Here is a 16,482-nt window from a genome sequence, read left to right on the forward strand (position 1 = left end):
CAGTTGACTCAGTTCGGAGCACGTGTTAAATCCTGAATCTGGGGGAGCAAAGAGGCGTTTTCAGTCATGAAAACTGAGAAAGAAGCTACTGCATATGTACATTTGTGTCTAGTTATAGTTTTAGGTATATGTTGCTTCTACGTCCTCCACTGGAGCCTTTATGCTGAGGTTCTTCTGTGCTTGTGTGCTTTATTACTTGTCAAAACCCAGTTTATTAATTAACTTGTGTTGCCAGTTGTCACTCATTTTCTATGTACTTCTATGCATTTCCAGGTATATTATAATACATATATAAATATATTTTATTTTAGTGCTGTGTGTGTATTCTGTATTTCGTGCACTGCTCCGTATGAATAAAATAGAAACTAAATTGTTGAGGAGTGGTGGATTTTTGATAGATGACCTACATTCAGGATTCTGCCTTCTCCACTCCTACAAGCAGGGCTCAGCAGCCCCCCTGGGCCTTGCTGCCCAGCAGAAATCGTCCCCCCGGGATTACGCATGACCTCCAGCAGGTTAACGGTAAGCTGCTCAAACGCCAGTGTGCCCAAACGCACCGGCAGCAACCGGTTTGTCACGTGACTATCGTGCACCGCCGCCTGCCAGTGTTTGTCCGGATGGTATTTCCGCGTTTACGGAGGCAGTGCTGAGCTGAATGAGTTGATTCGGCCGCTGCTCGTCTTCCTTTTCCACGCCGCGAAACCGCGTCGCCGTGCGGTCATCAGTCGGGAGGAGGAGGAGGAGGAGGAGGAGGAGGGGGGCGGAGACTCACGCAATCACTTCGCCTGGACCCACGCTGCCACAGGACCATGCTCACGCGGGTAAAATCGGCGGTGGCCAATTTTATGGGGGGCATGATGGCTGTTGGCCCCAACGGAGACCAGCCCGGCTGCTCGGATCTGCCGCTGAAATTCCCGTACAGCAGACCGGAGTTCCTGGGGCTGTCGCCGGACGAAGTGGAGTGCTCGGCGGACCACATCGCGAGACCGATCCTCATACCAAAGGAGACCAAGCGGCTGCCGTGGTCCACCGGCTACGCAGAGTGAGTAACCTGTATGCGTCCATCTTTTCTTGCACAGCACAGAGCATCCTTCCTGGACCACTGAGATCACTGCCATGCAGCCCCTCATTATGATTCCCCACATAAGCGTAAACACATCCATGTTATATCAGGGTGCAACCGATTTCCTCTGCTAGACATACAAGGTCACTTTAATCGAGTCTCAGAGGCCGTTCGCCAGTGTTTCATTGTTTGATGGCAGATGAGAGAAACAATAAAGAAGGTTTCAGTATGTAGGTTATTATCGGTGAAGACTTAGGAGATGAAACATAGGAGATGAGATCAACATTCTTTTGTTTCACCAACAATAACAATAAATACAACATATTTACTCCTTTATGTATATGAGGCATAGCAGGACAACTGCGTGTGTGTTTTGCTTTGGTAAAGCTGGTAAAACCGAGCCATAATCCTTTAATAATCTATGGAAAATAGAATAATCACCTGTAGAACAAAGGTTTGGCATATTTGCCCTGGCAGACACTAAAAGTCATTCTCTGACGACTTAAAAAGTGTAGCCAGAATCGTAACCAGACCTACAGTAAGATCATCTGCTGTATTATTGATATCGCATCTTGTGTTTATAGACATACAGAAACCACTTAGCTCCGTGCATCCTTCCTGCAAATGCATTTACATTACAAACTGGCTGTGTCATGATTTAAATGGCCATATTATAAACTGCATTCAGAGCAGCTGCTTGACTCAGGAAAAGCCACATTGTTGCTTTGCTGTCATAACTTGTATGGAGGTGAAGCTGCAAAGCATGAGAAAATTGGGACTTGATGAGCTATTCTGACATTTTCCTTATGGCAACAATTGCGAAAGGGAGATACGGAATATATTTGCATGCACCCAAGAGCAGCATGCAAAGACCTGCGTCTGCTGTGCATAAACAAACCACTTTTCCTTTTATCACATTTACTGTAGTTAACCTTTGACGGGGCACGACTCAGAAAATAAGTTGAAATGCCATTTAAGCCCATGGGTTTAATGCCCAAGAGCAAAGAGCCACAGTCTCCGCTGCTCATTCAATCCCATGTAAAGTATCAGCAGGGCCTGTTGGTTAATGAGGCAGTCCCCTAACTATGGAGGTCACACAGTGTGTGACACAGCGGTTTAATACCCCGGGTTCACCAATTCACATAAGAGTTAGTTTGTTCCGTATTTTGACCATATGACATCTTATCTTAGTCTCATCTTCATGCTGTTTATTGGTTATCATAACGGTGTGCTGGTTTCCTGGAGCTTAATCATTTTATCAGTGATGTTAGAACATTCAGTGAGAACACCGAGTGCAGAAACTCCCACTAGCTTTTTGCATCTAATATTTAAACTTCCGCCGTCCTGTCGTGCCCGTTACAGTAGCACGATTCTGTTTCAACACGGCCGACCCATCCAGTCGACCTCCCTCAGGCAAATGTTCTTGGTTTAGAAGAAATGACCAGGGCAGGGTAACTTTGGCAGCATAGAGATGGATGTTAAGAACAACGTGTATTCATATTGAAGCTAAAATAAATAATGTAGAATAGAATATTTAGGGTTTTATTTTTCCCAGATCTACAGTAAATGGCTTCTGCATTCAACAAAGTAAAGAAATCTGTTGTTAGATTCTGTTATACAACCTCTTCTCATCTTGATCTCCTATGAAGAACTTTTGTCAGAAAGGAAAAGAAACAGTGATAATTAGCTTCTATTTTTAAACCATCCTATAATCACGTTTGTACAAAAGTGGGTTGCGCAATTTTAGTTTTGTTAAAAAAAAGTATATGTTTATTGTCTGTTCAATTTTATTATTGTGTCATAAAAATTAGCATATTGTATTCAAACAGGATGTGTAATTCTTCAGCACTACTTTGTGAATAGACGTGATTCTGTTGCCAGGGGTGTGTGTCTGTATGTGCCAGCTTGTTGTAGCATCAGCCAGAATTCAGCCATATTGGGGATTTGTCAACAGCTGGCTGGGCAGCAGGCTTTGTTGTTGTGAAGTGCAACTGCCTGCAGAGAAAACCTGAGCCCAAGTGAGATGATGGGATCCATACACATCTTCTCAGGAGGGTTAACGAGACCAGGTACCAGTAGATCAGCCTGATAAAACTGAAACCACGGATAAATGGTTATAGTGTGTTTGAAGAATCGGGGGCTCCCGTGGCCGCTGCTATCAGAAAGTTTTACATGCACAAGATGTAACATTTAGGATTTCACGACTAATTTGCTTCTTTTCATTTACAGCAAGAAAACATTGCTGACGGGAGAGTACACACACACACACACACACACACACACGTGAAGCATCAGCATCATATTGAGCAGTATGCCAATAACCGCTGTGTCTAATGTGGAAGATGAGTCATAGCAACTGGACCTCTTTCTTGTTGGTTGTTAGCCCGGTTGCCATGACTCAACTTCCAGATACAAGTAACCTCCTCTGTATAACTGAGAATCTTTATGTTGTCCAGGTCCCCTAGTAACATACTGTAGAGGGGAAGGGCCTTCAATTCTTTCTTTTTTGCTTGATTTGTTTGGATATTTTGTGTTTGTTTTCAGTCATTTTCTCCGTGGTAGTGGCCATATTGTGTATGTCTTTGGTAATTTTCTACTTTGTGGCCATTTTAACTGAGCTCTCTCAAACAAAAACTATAGCAGTTGTTAGAGTTGGGCGCTGGCTTGACTGTAGACTCTTGTCTAATCTTGTTATACATATTGAATGTACAGTAACATACAATATTTATAACCTACGTAAATACAAACAGAAACTTTGAAAAGTGTGTGTGCTGCAAATTCTGATTGTCTTATAACATTTTTGTCATCATCTTGTCTATTTATTTCTGCATTCTGAATTATGTGAAAGGTTGCCCTAAAGTCAGTCTGCCAGTGTGTGAAGATCCTGAACAGTGTGAAGCTTCCGAGTAGCCCTCTCTGAACGGGTTGGGGTTAGACAGGAGGAGCCATTCAGCTTTACAAGGAAGATGCACTGTTTCTGAGTGGGTGCTCTGTCAGCGCCAGTCAGCACGATCATTTAAATGGATCAGTGAATATTGTCAACTTGTGTTGCTCTTACTTCTCCAATGCATATACGGTAGACGCCTTACTTTTGCAGACACACTACATGCACTGCAGCTCCAATTGCTTTTTTTTCTCTCCTGATGTGCACAGCAGCACTGACCACTAATCGTTCTCTTGTGTATGTGCTGGGTTTGCTATTTGGATACAGTGCTGCCATAGTGATTGGCATTGGGAAAAAGTAGAGGAGTTGAGAGAAGCCTCTTCTGATGCTTTCTGATGCTTTTGAGGGTTTGATCTTGCTGTAACCATGTTGGAATTACTGTAACATAAAATGTAGCAGACAGAAGGTTTGTCTGCACTGAGCATTCACTTATAGGAGGAAAACAATAACACGAGCGCCACTTTTTATTAGCTCCTCCACTTGTTTGCTCTCTTCACCTCATTCCACCTTTTTCTTGTCAAAGCAGAGTAGTGGTGTCGAGAGAGGACAGAATTGAAAAATTGTGACAAAGCTACTGTCTCTCACCGACACTGTGCCGATAACCCATACTCCCGCAACCTCAGCAGCACCCTGATCATTACAAAAAGGAAAACACGGGCGCCATCACTACGCATCGTGCCGGCTGCTGTAAAAATAGCAAAATGCACGTGGAAACTGTGATGGTGCAGCAGAAAGCAAAAGCACAGTTGCAAAAACCTGCAAAATAAAGCTTAATAAAAGCAAACAAAAATATAAAACTATATAATGCAATCGAGTGCAATAAATGTTGTAACTACATCTTAGATATAAAACCTTATAAGAATATAAAGACAGATGTTTAAGTCTACGACAACAACAGAAAAACACCAAGAACTATGAGGGACGACAAGGCTCGTGTCCTGCAGAGAAATATGACCCAATGTATGTAGAAAAAAAAAAACATACAACAAACATAACATTTGTTTTTCTGGAAACATGCGCACATGATGAAACATGAGTGCGAAGGCTGTGTGAATGCCATTGTTCAATAGCTAACCTGAAAACCCATAATTACCTGTGTGTGTGTGTGTGTGTGTGTGTGTGTGTGTGTGTGTGTGTGTGGTGTTTATTGCCTCCAGGTTCGTTTTTCCACATCTTGGCTTTGCATGCTGCGGTTTTGGTTGTGCAAGAAGATAGAAACAATGAATGATCACAGAACAGAGCAAGAGTTCAGCTTTCAAATTGTAAACCATATCACCCCCGGAAGCAAGTTTTACTAAGATACTGATATTATTTTATATTTATAATAGAAACTGTTGATTTTCATTACAAACTATTCAGGTAATTATCAAAAGTAGTGAAGAAATGTTTACCACCGCTACACATTCAGCACATAGCAGATATTATTAAGAATTTATCTAAGACATTTTGCGCACTGTTCACATGTTGAATATATTGTAATATTCCTAGGATAAACTTGATATTGCTGATTATATCATTGTGTCAAAAGTTCGCTTAAAGTGTAACTGAGGAGAAAACTCTCCAAGACAGCACAGTACATTACAGATATGGACAGGGTATTTAAGGTCGAGCCATTGTCTGCAATGTGAAGAAATGAAATTAGGTAACTGAATCTGACAGCCCTGCTCTCGGACACAGCTCGTGCCTCAGGGTGGTTCTTTTCATTTCAGAGATGAAAGGCTTCAAAGCTCGACTGCTGTTAATCTTGTGATCTGCTAGCTTCAAAATGCATATCACTCTCTGCTCTTAGATATACATGACAGCACATGAAGTTTGTGGCTGCTATTCATTAGAAAAGAGGGAATAAGTTAAAGGACCGTGGTGTTGCCTTAGCATGCTTTAAGCCATTAAACACTTAACCACACAGAAACAGTCACTTCCAGAGCATATCATCATTTTATTGATTGATTTGACTGTGTTTGCGAAATCTCACACTTTGGTTACAAATTCACAGTAACCATTTTCTATGGTCTGGGTGTTGACTTGCCTTTTATGGATGGATGGATGCCATGATATTAGGCAGGTTATTCTCAAATTCAGACTTTCCTTTGCCTTTTCATTACACCACAGCAATATTCAGCTAATTGTTAACTGTGATTAAGCAGGTTTCACGTATTTCCAAGTTGATTTTAATGGTAATATTGTTTGACACACACACATTAGACAGCAGCACTTGTAACTTGTGACTGAGTTAGAATATTACTGAAGTATGTTATGGACAATAAAAGTCAAATGCTGAATATGTCCATGTTTTCAGTGTGTGCAGAGACAATTTCCACAGTGATAAGTAATAAGCTTTGCAAAGGGCTGATAAGATATCCTTTATAACTGATCTTATTGTGGTAAGTTGGTGACCCCTCCCCTGACATAACTTACAGAGCAGCACGGGGAAAGTCACATGCTCCAGGAAAGGGTGCACACAGTGTCAGCATTTGACTCCCTGCGTTGATTCCATTTTTATGTCTTATACTACAGCTGAAGTAACTCGATTCTCAAATTATCACATATTGAAGCTTTAGTAAATAAAGTAATTGATTTTTAAATTTTGGGCAGGTGGCTTTGGATAGAAATCAACTGGTTGATTGATTGACTCATCTTTTCCGATGCAAAGTGAGCCCCCTTCCAACTTTACTGTACGTAGGAACCATAGTTGATGTTATGGGCAGCTCTGTGGACAACTTCTGCATTTCATTCAGACCTGTGTGCCATTTATTTTATTGGTGAAAAGCACATAGCAAGTAAGATGATTTTTCTGAGTAAATATGCGCACAGTGTTTTCTTACCTGGAAACACAGGACCCCCTTTTTGTCATGTTCATACCTGGGACCAATTAGGATTATTTATATTGAATATGTCATAGGGAAGAAATCATAACTGTCACATTTCCATGTCATTACTGAACCTGCAGAGTTTCCACAGCAATAGTTATGTTTCATATTTTGTCCTTGGATCCACGTGATTTACACCAATTTCATCAACTATTTGCAGTTTTAACAGGGCCACTGTAGACCTAATATAGACAGGCTACTGTGTGGCTAAATTGAGAATGCCTGGGGTATTGTTAAGCTGCGTGTGCTTTGTCTTTACTACAGCAGCTTGCAGCAGCAGCAGCAGCAGCAGCATTGCCCCATCTGCTAGATGTTGTAGAATGAAAATTCTGCATTATGCATCTTTCTGTCCACTGTCTGACACGCATAAAAAAAAAAAGGAAAAAAAAGAAATGCATATTTAAAGTTAACTTCATTGCACATGGCTACACTTTGTTGTAGCAAACTTTTGTCATAAAGGCAAATTTTTACATAGTAATTAATTATTGGAGAGTAGTTCTAAGAATATTACAAAGGATGAAATATCACAGCGTCTATATGCTGCACCTGCCTAATGTGAGCTTTTACAACCATGTGTTTGTCAAGAAGACATCCCTTAGAAGGATGCACTTGAAGTGATGTGAGTGATGATGAGTTTCTGTTTTTAAATACATATTTCATAGTATTGAATTAACAATAGTTTTACTGCACAGTGCACATCTGTACTTTGATGTATTTGGATGTACATTGTGTGTCACACTTACACTAATTTTTGTTATGTATGGCCTTATCTGTTATTGCCTCTCTGTCTAGGGTGATAAATGCCGGAAAGAGCACATTAAATGAGGACCAGGCCTGCTGTGAAGTGCTGGTAGTCAAAAGGAGACCTGCAGGACCCTCCACACCCAACAGGATGCCCATGACTCGCAGGAGATCTTCTCTGCCTAATGGAGAGGGCCTGGGCCTCCGGGACAACCCGGTGAGTCATGCTGATGGATTTGGTTCGATCAAAAAAGATTCCGTTTCCATTTAAATGACATTTTGCAGATAACATTTCATGACCACAAAACGTGTTGAGTTGATTTTCAGTAACAAAATACAAACTGTGCTGAGAGCCGTTACTGTTCTTTTCCATTTATTAGCCCTAAATGGAATCACATACCAAGAGGATGGATAAATATGTGTGCTGTGATTAAAAAAAACAAAATAAAATAAATCATTTTATGACACGAAGATAAAAACTGAATTGTAATCTTCAGTTGAATATACAAACACATGTACTGGAGTTGGACCATCTTTTTGAATAAATGTCAGAACTCATCACTGACAGAAGCTTTTCAAATATATTCAATGATGAAATCCATGTAATGATCACAGTGAAGAAGTCCTACTCTGTCCCTGGGGCCTAACGTCCTATCATCCTTTCCCATCAGCAGTTTATTGGGGCGTACAGGACAGTGTCCTTTAACTGCTCTTGACTGCAACTAAACTATAGACAGGCAAGCAAATGCATTTACTCATAAAAACCTGTTATGTGCTTGTCTGCGCTTTCTTTGGCAGTGTACGATTTACAGTGTGGATTATAATGAGTACTTTATTATCATTAGGCATTTGAAAGCACTCTTTTAAAAGCAATATACTGTATATCAAGTAAAACTATTGCTTATTTTTCTCTCAGCCCACCAGTACTTTAATCAGGCTCACCCAGAGCCTAAAGCAAAGTCATGCAAGTACCTCATGACTCACTACTGCAGTGATTCCACACCAATAGGAGGACTGAAGAGCCTTTCAAGTGCTCTAACGGAAATGCACAACAAATGCACACAAAGTCAACACTTTGATACATGCAATGTGTTCACAATGGTCTACATGCAGTATAGTGAAGTTAGATTCTCCCCCCCCCCCCCCCCCTGCAGAAGAAATCCATCTTCCCCTTTTAACAGCATGTTTACGTCATCATAGAGTTGCTGCACTTTTTAAAGGTGAATGAACCACATCACAGGACACCTTGTCTAAACATCGAGTGGGATTCAGCACTTAACAACACACAGGACTGGGTCCAGGTTTGGAATACAGAGTGCATCATGTCGGCCATATTAAAACCGGCAGATTGAGCCACTGGTGCCAGAGGATACATTAGCATCACAGTCGACCAGGTTTATCCATTCATGGACATGCTGTTGGCAGGAAGAGTACTCTCAGTTCAGAAGACATCACTGAATTGGCCGCAGCCCTCTGAAAGCAATCTGACTAAATCTGAACTGCTGCTTTGGGAAACATTTGAATGGTGTGTTGACAATATCAACTTTGGCCAGGATGAATGACAGCTGTATCCGGTTAATGTCGTCTTTCCCTCCTTCTGGTTACTTTCAGTAGCCATGAGCTGTTCTCTTTACATCTAATTTATGAACTCTGGTGAACTAGTGATCCTAAACAGTTTTTTTCAGGATATAGAAGTGGGGGAGCAGACCTAATTGGTGAAATGTGTGATTAATCAAGCCGCGTTTGTCTCTAATCCGTATTAGGACATCTCTAACGACCTGACCTTCCACTACTGGGCGTTGTTTGATGGCCACGCCGGCTCTGGGGCAGCTGTACTAGCCTCCCGCCTTCTCCATCACCACATTGCCCTTCACCTTCAGGAGGTGATGGAAATTCTCTGCACTCCAAACCTGCTGCCCCCGACATGCCTGGGCGAGGAACCCATCGATCACCACCTCAGTCCGACGTCACAGCGTGCCCTTACCAGAGCCGCTTCTCTCCGGGGCGCTGCGGGGGCTCCGGGGTCACCGAGCACACCACCCACACGCTTCTTTACTGAGAAGAAGGTTTCACATGAGAGCCTGGTGATTGGAGCAATCGAGAACGCCTTCAAAGATATGGTAAGAGCCATATGCTTATGTGCGTAATAGATAAGGCAATAATACTACTCTACTCTAACTAATTCCCATGTCGAACAAAGAAATAGGAGAATTTCACCCTAACACCCTAGTAAAAATACTGTTTCTGCTTCTGTATTACTAATCCAGTAGAGCATTTCATCAAAATGACCTTGGAGGAAACTTTTTAATGATGCCTCCTGTGTGTTGTTACTTTTGTTACTAATTTGCAGCTTCGACATCAGCGATATTGCCCCTTTCGCTTCGTCCCTGGTTCTATGTGTAGTAACTCTGTCAACAGAACGCACGTCCTTCATAAAGAGAGAATGCACACACAGACTTTACAGTCACTATTCTAATTTAACATCCATTGAACCGTGATACAGGCGCACTAATTCAACCGATAGTCATTGAAGTTATAAGGTCAAATAAAATGCACATAATCTTCTCGGTTTACTGATGTTGGTTTCGAAAGGTATGTGTACAAACATCAATCAGTTTCCTGTTAAATCTGACCTGCAATTATATGCACTTACTGTAGTACTTCCTTAGTGCATACTATACAGTGTACTGTGTGCAGTACACGTCACTTTGAAATGCTTTCTAGGAGAAAAGTTTGTGGTTCTCTTCATCACAAAGAGCTGTGGATGTACTTTATTACATGCAAGTCCAACTGGGGTGAATATTCATATTAATTGAGGCCTCTTAAACATTACTATAGCATAATTCCTTCCTTTATGTCCCTCTTTGTTTTCAGTATGCTATTTATAGTGACTGTAGTACTGCACCAAACACAATCATCTGACTTTTAAGTGATGCATTATATAGCTATCAAGTCAACAAATTGACTCTTCTGAATTACAGTTTAGATTAAATAATTAATTATAACTATGGCGCAGGACGGTGGTTAATAAAATGAATTAATTAAAACGTGGTTGATATTACTCTATCTCAGTCCAAGTGATGTAACAAATAATGTAACAGTTACTTTGCACAGGGAGTACTGAGTACAGTAATATTGGGAATTTTGAACAGAGTAATGACCAATATGATAAATAGTTTGAGTAACAAACCCAAAGCTGCAGCCAAGAAAGATGAGTGAGTGTTTGGGATGAAGGTGCAGTCCCAGAGCCTAAAGAAGTGATGTGTTTCTCCTATCTAGCTACTGCAGGTCACACTCATGCACTCACCATCTGGCTGGGCTGGCAGGGCAGACCTGCCTGACAGGCTTTGAGGAGGAAAAGGTCAAAGGTCGTTGGCCTTAGTTTCAACACGAGGGTTTCCGTAAACTGTCTTTGTTGTGTTTTGCCCTCGGCTGGTTACAAAAGAGCAGTGATCCTATATACTGTTACAATGAGAGAGGACAGCCTCTTCTTGCCTTGCTGTCAAAACTCTTTGTTGTTTGGTTTACTCATAGTAGTTCATAGTTTGCTACATACTGTAAATAATATAATACATGCCAGCCAGTTTAAATAAGCCCACAACTTTAATAATATACAATACAACAGAAAGGATTGATTCCCCTCAGATTCAAAGATCCTCAATCAAACCAAAGATTAAAGATGCTTTTATTGCCAATTTGTATTATTTACAAGACATACTAAAGATTCAAAATACTGTTTCTCTTTCACCATAGAATAAAATGCTGTGCAAAAATAAATATGAGATAATAAATAGACATTGTAAACGAATATAAATCAACCTTTATACAAAAGTGGTGGTAATGTACCATTTTCCTAAAAACAGTTAACAAAAATACCAATTCCAAGTTCTCAGCGATCATAGTGGTGTCTCGTACAAAACAAAGCACTAACAAGACAATATTTGCATTGAAGGAGCTGGAAAATGTGAATTACTTGAGAAAACATCTAAAATACATACTGTAGTGTTGTAATCAATGCAAATTGAAGCAATATAGCAAATATAACCCAACAATTCTAAGTTTAAAATTTGTAACTTAATAGACTGATTTGATATCTAGTAGAGTTACTTGTGGGCAGTGCAATTAGAAAATGCAGTTACTTAATGCATGTATGGTGTTTTCAGCTTTCTAACACTAGGTGGTAGTGTGCATCTAATCATTGCTGCAAGAGCCATAGGAAACACCAGGTACTGGGGGACTTGGGTCTTCGTGTGTGCAGGTGTAATTAATGCTAGTATGACAATCAGTTAATGAGTTGAAAGGTCTTTTGTGAATCTGTGGTTAATGTTAAGGTAATTTGGTCTCGTTAAATCTCTGCTTTGACTGACAGTAGACTACAATAGATTTATAGGAGGTTGGTGGTTGTACTGTCTCAGTAACTTTTAGCATAGCAGTTATCAGCAGTAATCCGCTTTTGAGTAGAGTTCACATCCCGTGATGGTAAAATTATGATCCACTTTTACTGTGCATGGTCAACACGTGGGCTTTTTTCCATCACTGTTCATGTTTTCTTTCTTATAAACATATCTACCCACGACTCCTAGCAATCAACAAACCCGTCTCTCTCTGCTGCCCCTTTCTACTCTTACATGCCTCTCTAGCTTTTTGTCTGGCTCTGAATATGCTGTTTTATTTACCCTCTGTGTATCCATTCGTTCTTGAAGGAGAATGCAACTGAAATGCATTTCAAGGTCTTGGATTCCTTTGCTTCAAACCAGCTAGAAAACTGTCTAATGGTGGTTTAAAGTTGTGATTCACGGAAGTATTTCATGCTGGTATTTGAAGTTCACTGTTTTGTGTTTCATGTAATTGTTTTTACAGATGATTACAGTATTTTATTTTCTCATCTATCAATATTAGGTATATTATAAAATACCTGTTGGCTGTCATGTATCTTCATGATTGATTTTGCATTTTTGTAATGTTTTTGTACCTCAAAGTCTCCGTGATGGATGCTTCAGCTTAAAGACCAACAAAAAGAGAACAAAAGAAAGAAATCCTGCACATCACTGGTGCTTAGCTAATGATTGACATTATGAACTTTGCCTAATAATGATCTGTGCATTAAAACACTTATTAAAATTAGCCCAAGCCATGGACAGTAAGGAGGATTTCTGCGATTTCTACCTTCTGTTTATAACTTCTGTACAATCTATATTTTCCTCTATATAGCTCATTTTTTATTAAATGGGAAGTGTCAGTTTGTTGGAAAGGTTAGGTATCAATCTAAATCCTTTACTCACTGAATTTCTACGGTACATGAACATGTGTGAACTGGTTTAATTGACATATTACCTCTGTATAAAGAGTCAGAAGCATCTAAGTGATTAGTATATCTTCCTAGCTAGTTGTTTACCAGTAAGCACATTTTCCAACATTTTGGAAGATGAGCTCATTGGTAAACAACTGGCCTATAAAAATACATTTTTATGACTTTATAGCTTCTACCTGTAGTTTAAATAATCTGCATAAAAACCGCCACTTAACACCCAGAAAACACCTGAGACCCCAGGATGGTTTTGTTGCATACTGTTCCCATTGCGGCTGTGGCTCAGCAGGTAAGTCGTCCGACTTCCTGCCCTTGTGTCGAAGTGTCCGTGGGCAGGACATTGATCCCCAAGTTGCTCCTGGTGGGTCAGGTGAGCACTTTGCATGGCAGCCACCACTATCGCGTGTGTGTGTGTGTGTGTGTGTGTGTGTGTGTGTGTTTAAATGTAAAACATTGTACATTGTAAAGCGCTTTGGGTAAAAGAGCTTTATAAGCAGACTATTTACCATTTACCATAAAACCACAAGTGATACGTTTCTATTTAGTTTTTTGTGTGTATTTTGTGAATGTTCAGAATATTATGGCTGTGTGTTCATGGAAGGTTAATGATACGCAGAGACAGTGAGTGAGCCCTAAAGCATTCCATCTTTTCCAACCTCTATTTCTGCCACCTCTGGTCTCAGAGTTAGTTTTTTTTTGTCCCCGTATTTATCCCTAAAAGCTTCCGACTCTCCTATTCCTTCTGCAAACTCATGAACAAGATGGCCATGAAAACAAACTCCTGTCAAGGACTCGTGTAATCAACACAAGCTTTAAGATTCATTCTTTTCTTCTACTTGGGCAAGTGAGCTGGTTTAATTATTGCTGTGAAGACTCTGGCCTTCATGGCAGCAAAACCCAAAATCATAATAATTATGGGGTGAAATAAGGCTAAGATGTCATAACATTGAAAACCAACATTTAAAAGGTTGAAAAAAGGTTGAATGTGAAAATTATGGTTTTTAAAACTGAGTAATAGGATTTAAACATTTCAAAAAATTCTTTCTTTTCAATGCTGCAAATCTGTGCAAACATTCAACACAGTCTATTCAGAGACTGAGCTCAATTCTTTCAGACATTTGCCAAAATGTTTCATCTGCTCATATTCAGCCTGTTTTAATAGGAAAAACAACAGAACAATTATTAAAGTTTATAAAAAGGCAGCACTAAAACTCAACAAAGTGTGTTAGAATAAACTTTTAAAATCTGAAAACTGCAATTTTAAACATGACAAATCTGTCTTCAAAGTTCTGAAACATTTGCAAACATTCAGCTTTGTCCTTTCAGAGTATTTTCAGGTTATTTGGCCTCATTTTCTATAGTGTTCTAGGTCGGATTTCCGACCCTGTTTTCACACCTGGGAAACATCTGTGAACCTGCAGGGTCAGGGCAGGAGCTCACAGGGGCTCAGCCAATCACGTGGCTTCTTATCGATTAAGCCAATCAGCTAACAGCGATAGTCAAAACATGCTGGTCGGCTCAAAGAAGAAGAAAGAAGAGAAGTCTGGTTTAAAACCTCCAAAATTAAATATTTAGGCATTTGTTATATATAATGTTGGACATATAAATGGTGTATTTCTGTTGTGGGAACCGTATTATGCCTGGCATGCTTCTTCAGTCCAGCCGTTAGCATCTAGCAGCCAGCAAGTTAGCTACATAAATTAGAGAAAATACAGTAGAGATTAAATCTAATCTTATTTAACCTGTTCTGATATAACGATGGATAAATGCAATATGATTAAATTAACGGTGTTACAGTAACGTTAATGTCTTTCCTTGAGCTGAGCTTTGAACCTGCAATTAATTGAACACGACAGTGTGGAGAAAAGAAGCTACTGATTTATATTGAAGCACGTAGGTTTTAAGCTGCTGTCTCTCTATGGTAGTTAAACTAGTTGTTCTAAAAAAAATTTATAAAATCACAGCTGCCGTCTTTGAACTATAGTCTGATTCTGAGCATTAGATTATTTTTAGCCATTCATTTCTGTCATTCTGATAACATATGTGCGTATCACGGACATTGTAGGTGTGAATGTGCACTGCAGCCTACAGTCGGCGGCCTCATCAACAGTGTGGACTACTGAAGATACCTCTGAATGCTCCTGAAAACTTGGGAATGACCAGATTGTCTCCAGCAGTAATACCAAATATGGCATTCAGTAATTTTCTGTCAGCTACTTCCATGAACAAGTCTGGTTGAGGCTGCTCTACTGTATTTCATTTGAGCGATGTAAATGTCAATCAGGGCTCCACTGATCTCTACTAACTCAATCGTTAACCTCCTCCAACTCCACCCGATCTCACCATGGCAACATGAACCTCTTCAGTGCCAGAGCCATAGCTAAATAAACTAGTTTGTTGGTGCCACTCATCAAGACCCCTACTGTTCTCTTCCATGTACATCTTCTGGTCTGACCAAGCAGCTGCTGTGTAGAGCATCTATACAGGAGACTCAACACAAGACAATTATGCAATGGTTTCCATTTGAACGTACAATGTGAAACAATTTGTAAGTTAAGTCACTCACACTAATCATTATGGAATAGAATGCTACAATGTTTTACAGCAATATGGTGTTTTACCAAATCTTGTTTAAACTCTTTGTGTTTTTTTATTTTTATTTTGGGGGAGAAAAATGTTACCAAACGCATGACATTTTTCTTGGTGCATTTGCACCCAGTGAGGCTCCAGTGAAGTGTGACAAGAGGCCACACAGTGTAATTCATCAAATATTAGTCGTTTATCATGGGAAGTACAGTATTTTGCAATCCGCAGTTATGCAAATACTGTATCTTTGTCAGTCCAAACTCCCCTGACCTTCACAGCTGGTTGCAACTCTGCAGTGAACTGGGATCAGAGTAATTGTCCAATTAGTTTCTCCTCCACACCAAACTGTCCCACTCTCTGTTACTTTGGAAGGCATGCGGCCAAAGACCTTGAACTAACAGAGACTGTTGGCAGTTTTTACGTTACACATTGCTAAAACCTTCCATTATTCAACAGTTTAAGCAGTTTGGCAGATGTAGTCATGGATTTACTGAATTGAATTACTGAACGGTATTATATTACCGACAGGTGTTTATATTTTTGTCAACATATGTCAATTTTTTATCACTGAGGGTAGGCTGAATAACAAAATATATCCGTATTACACTGTGCTGAACCGCACCGTCATATTCCAAAATGATCAAATAACTGAATCAACATCTCTCAAATGAACATTATTGCTTATTACATTATTATTATAGTGTCATTAGCTACAAAAACCATCATTGTATTTTAGTAATGTGTTCATCGTTTTATGGTTGCAGCTGTTAACAATGGAGCTGATTTAATTATCTTAAATGTTAATTTCATCATATATATATATATATATATATATATATATATATATATATATATATATATATATATATATATATATATATATATATATATATATATATATATATATATGTATATGTGTGTGTTTTAAATCTAATAATTATAATGTAAATCACTTTATGTACTTCAGGAAAGC

The 16,482-nt window shown here is 39.6% G+C and overlaps 1 protein-coding gene across 3 annotated transcripts in view; it reads left to right on the forward strand.

Moving 5' to 3' along the window:
- The first annotated feature begins 735 nt into the window (after positions 1-735).
- Positions 736-16,482, forward strand: part of ppm1h (protein phosphatase, Mg2+/Mn2+ dependent, 1H) — a 31,009-nt gene continuing 15,262 nt past the window's right edge. Inside the window, exons 1-3 of one of the 3 annotated variants that reach the window (XM_067502946.1) lie at positions 736-1,042; positions 7,667-7,832; positions 9,379-9,735. In XM_067502946.1, coding sequence (XP_067359047.1) covers positions 810-1,042; positions 7,667-7,832; positions 9,379-9,735 — 756 coding nt within the window. In that variant the 5' untranslated portion in view covers positions 736-809. The remainder of the gene's footprint in view (positions 1,043-7,666; positions 7,833-9,378; positions 9,736-16,482) is intronic. The other 2 variants (XM_067502944.1, XM_067502945.1) reach the window with 2 other exon arrangements.

The sequence above is a fragment of the Channa argus genome, chromosome 4 (genome assembly GCF_033026475.1).
Source record: "Channa argus isolate prfri chromosome 4, Channa argus male v1.0, whole genome shotgun sequence".
Lineage (NCBI taxonomy): Eukaryota > Metazoa > Chordata > Actinopteri > Anabantiformes > Channidae > Channa > Channa argus.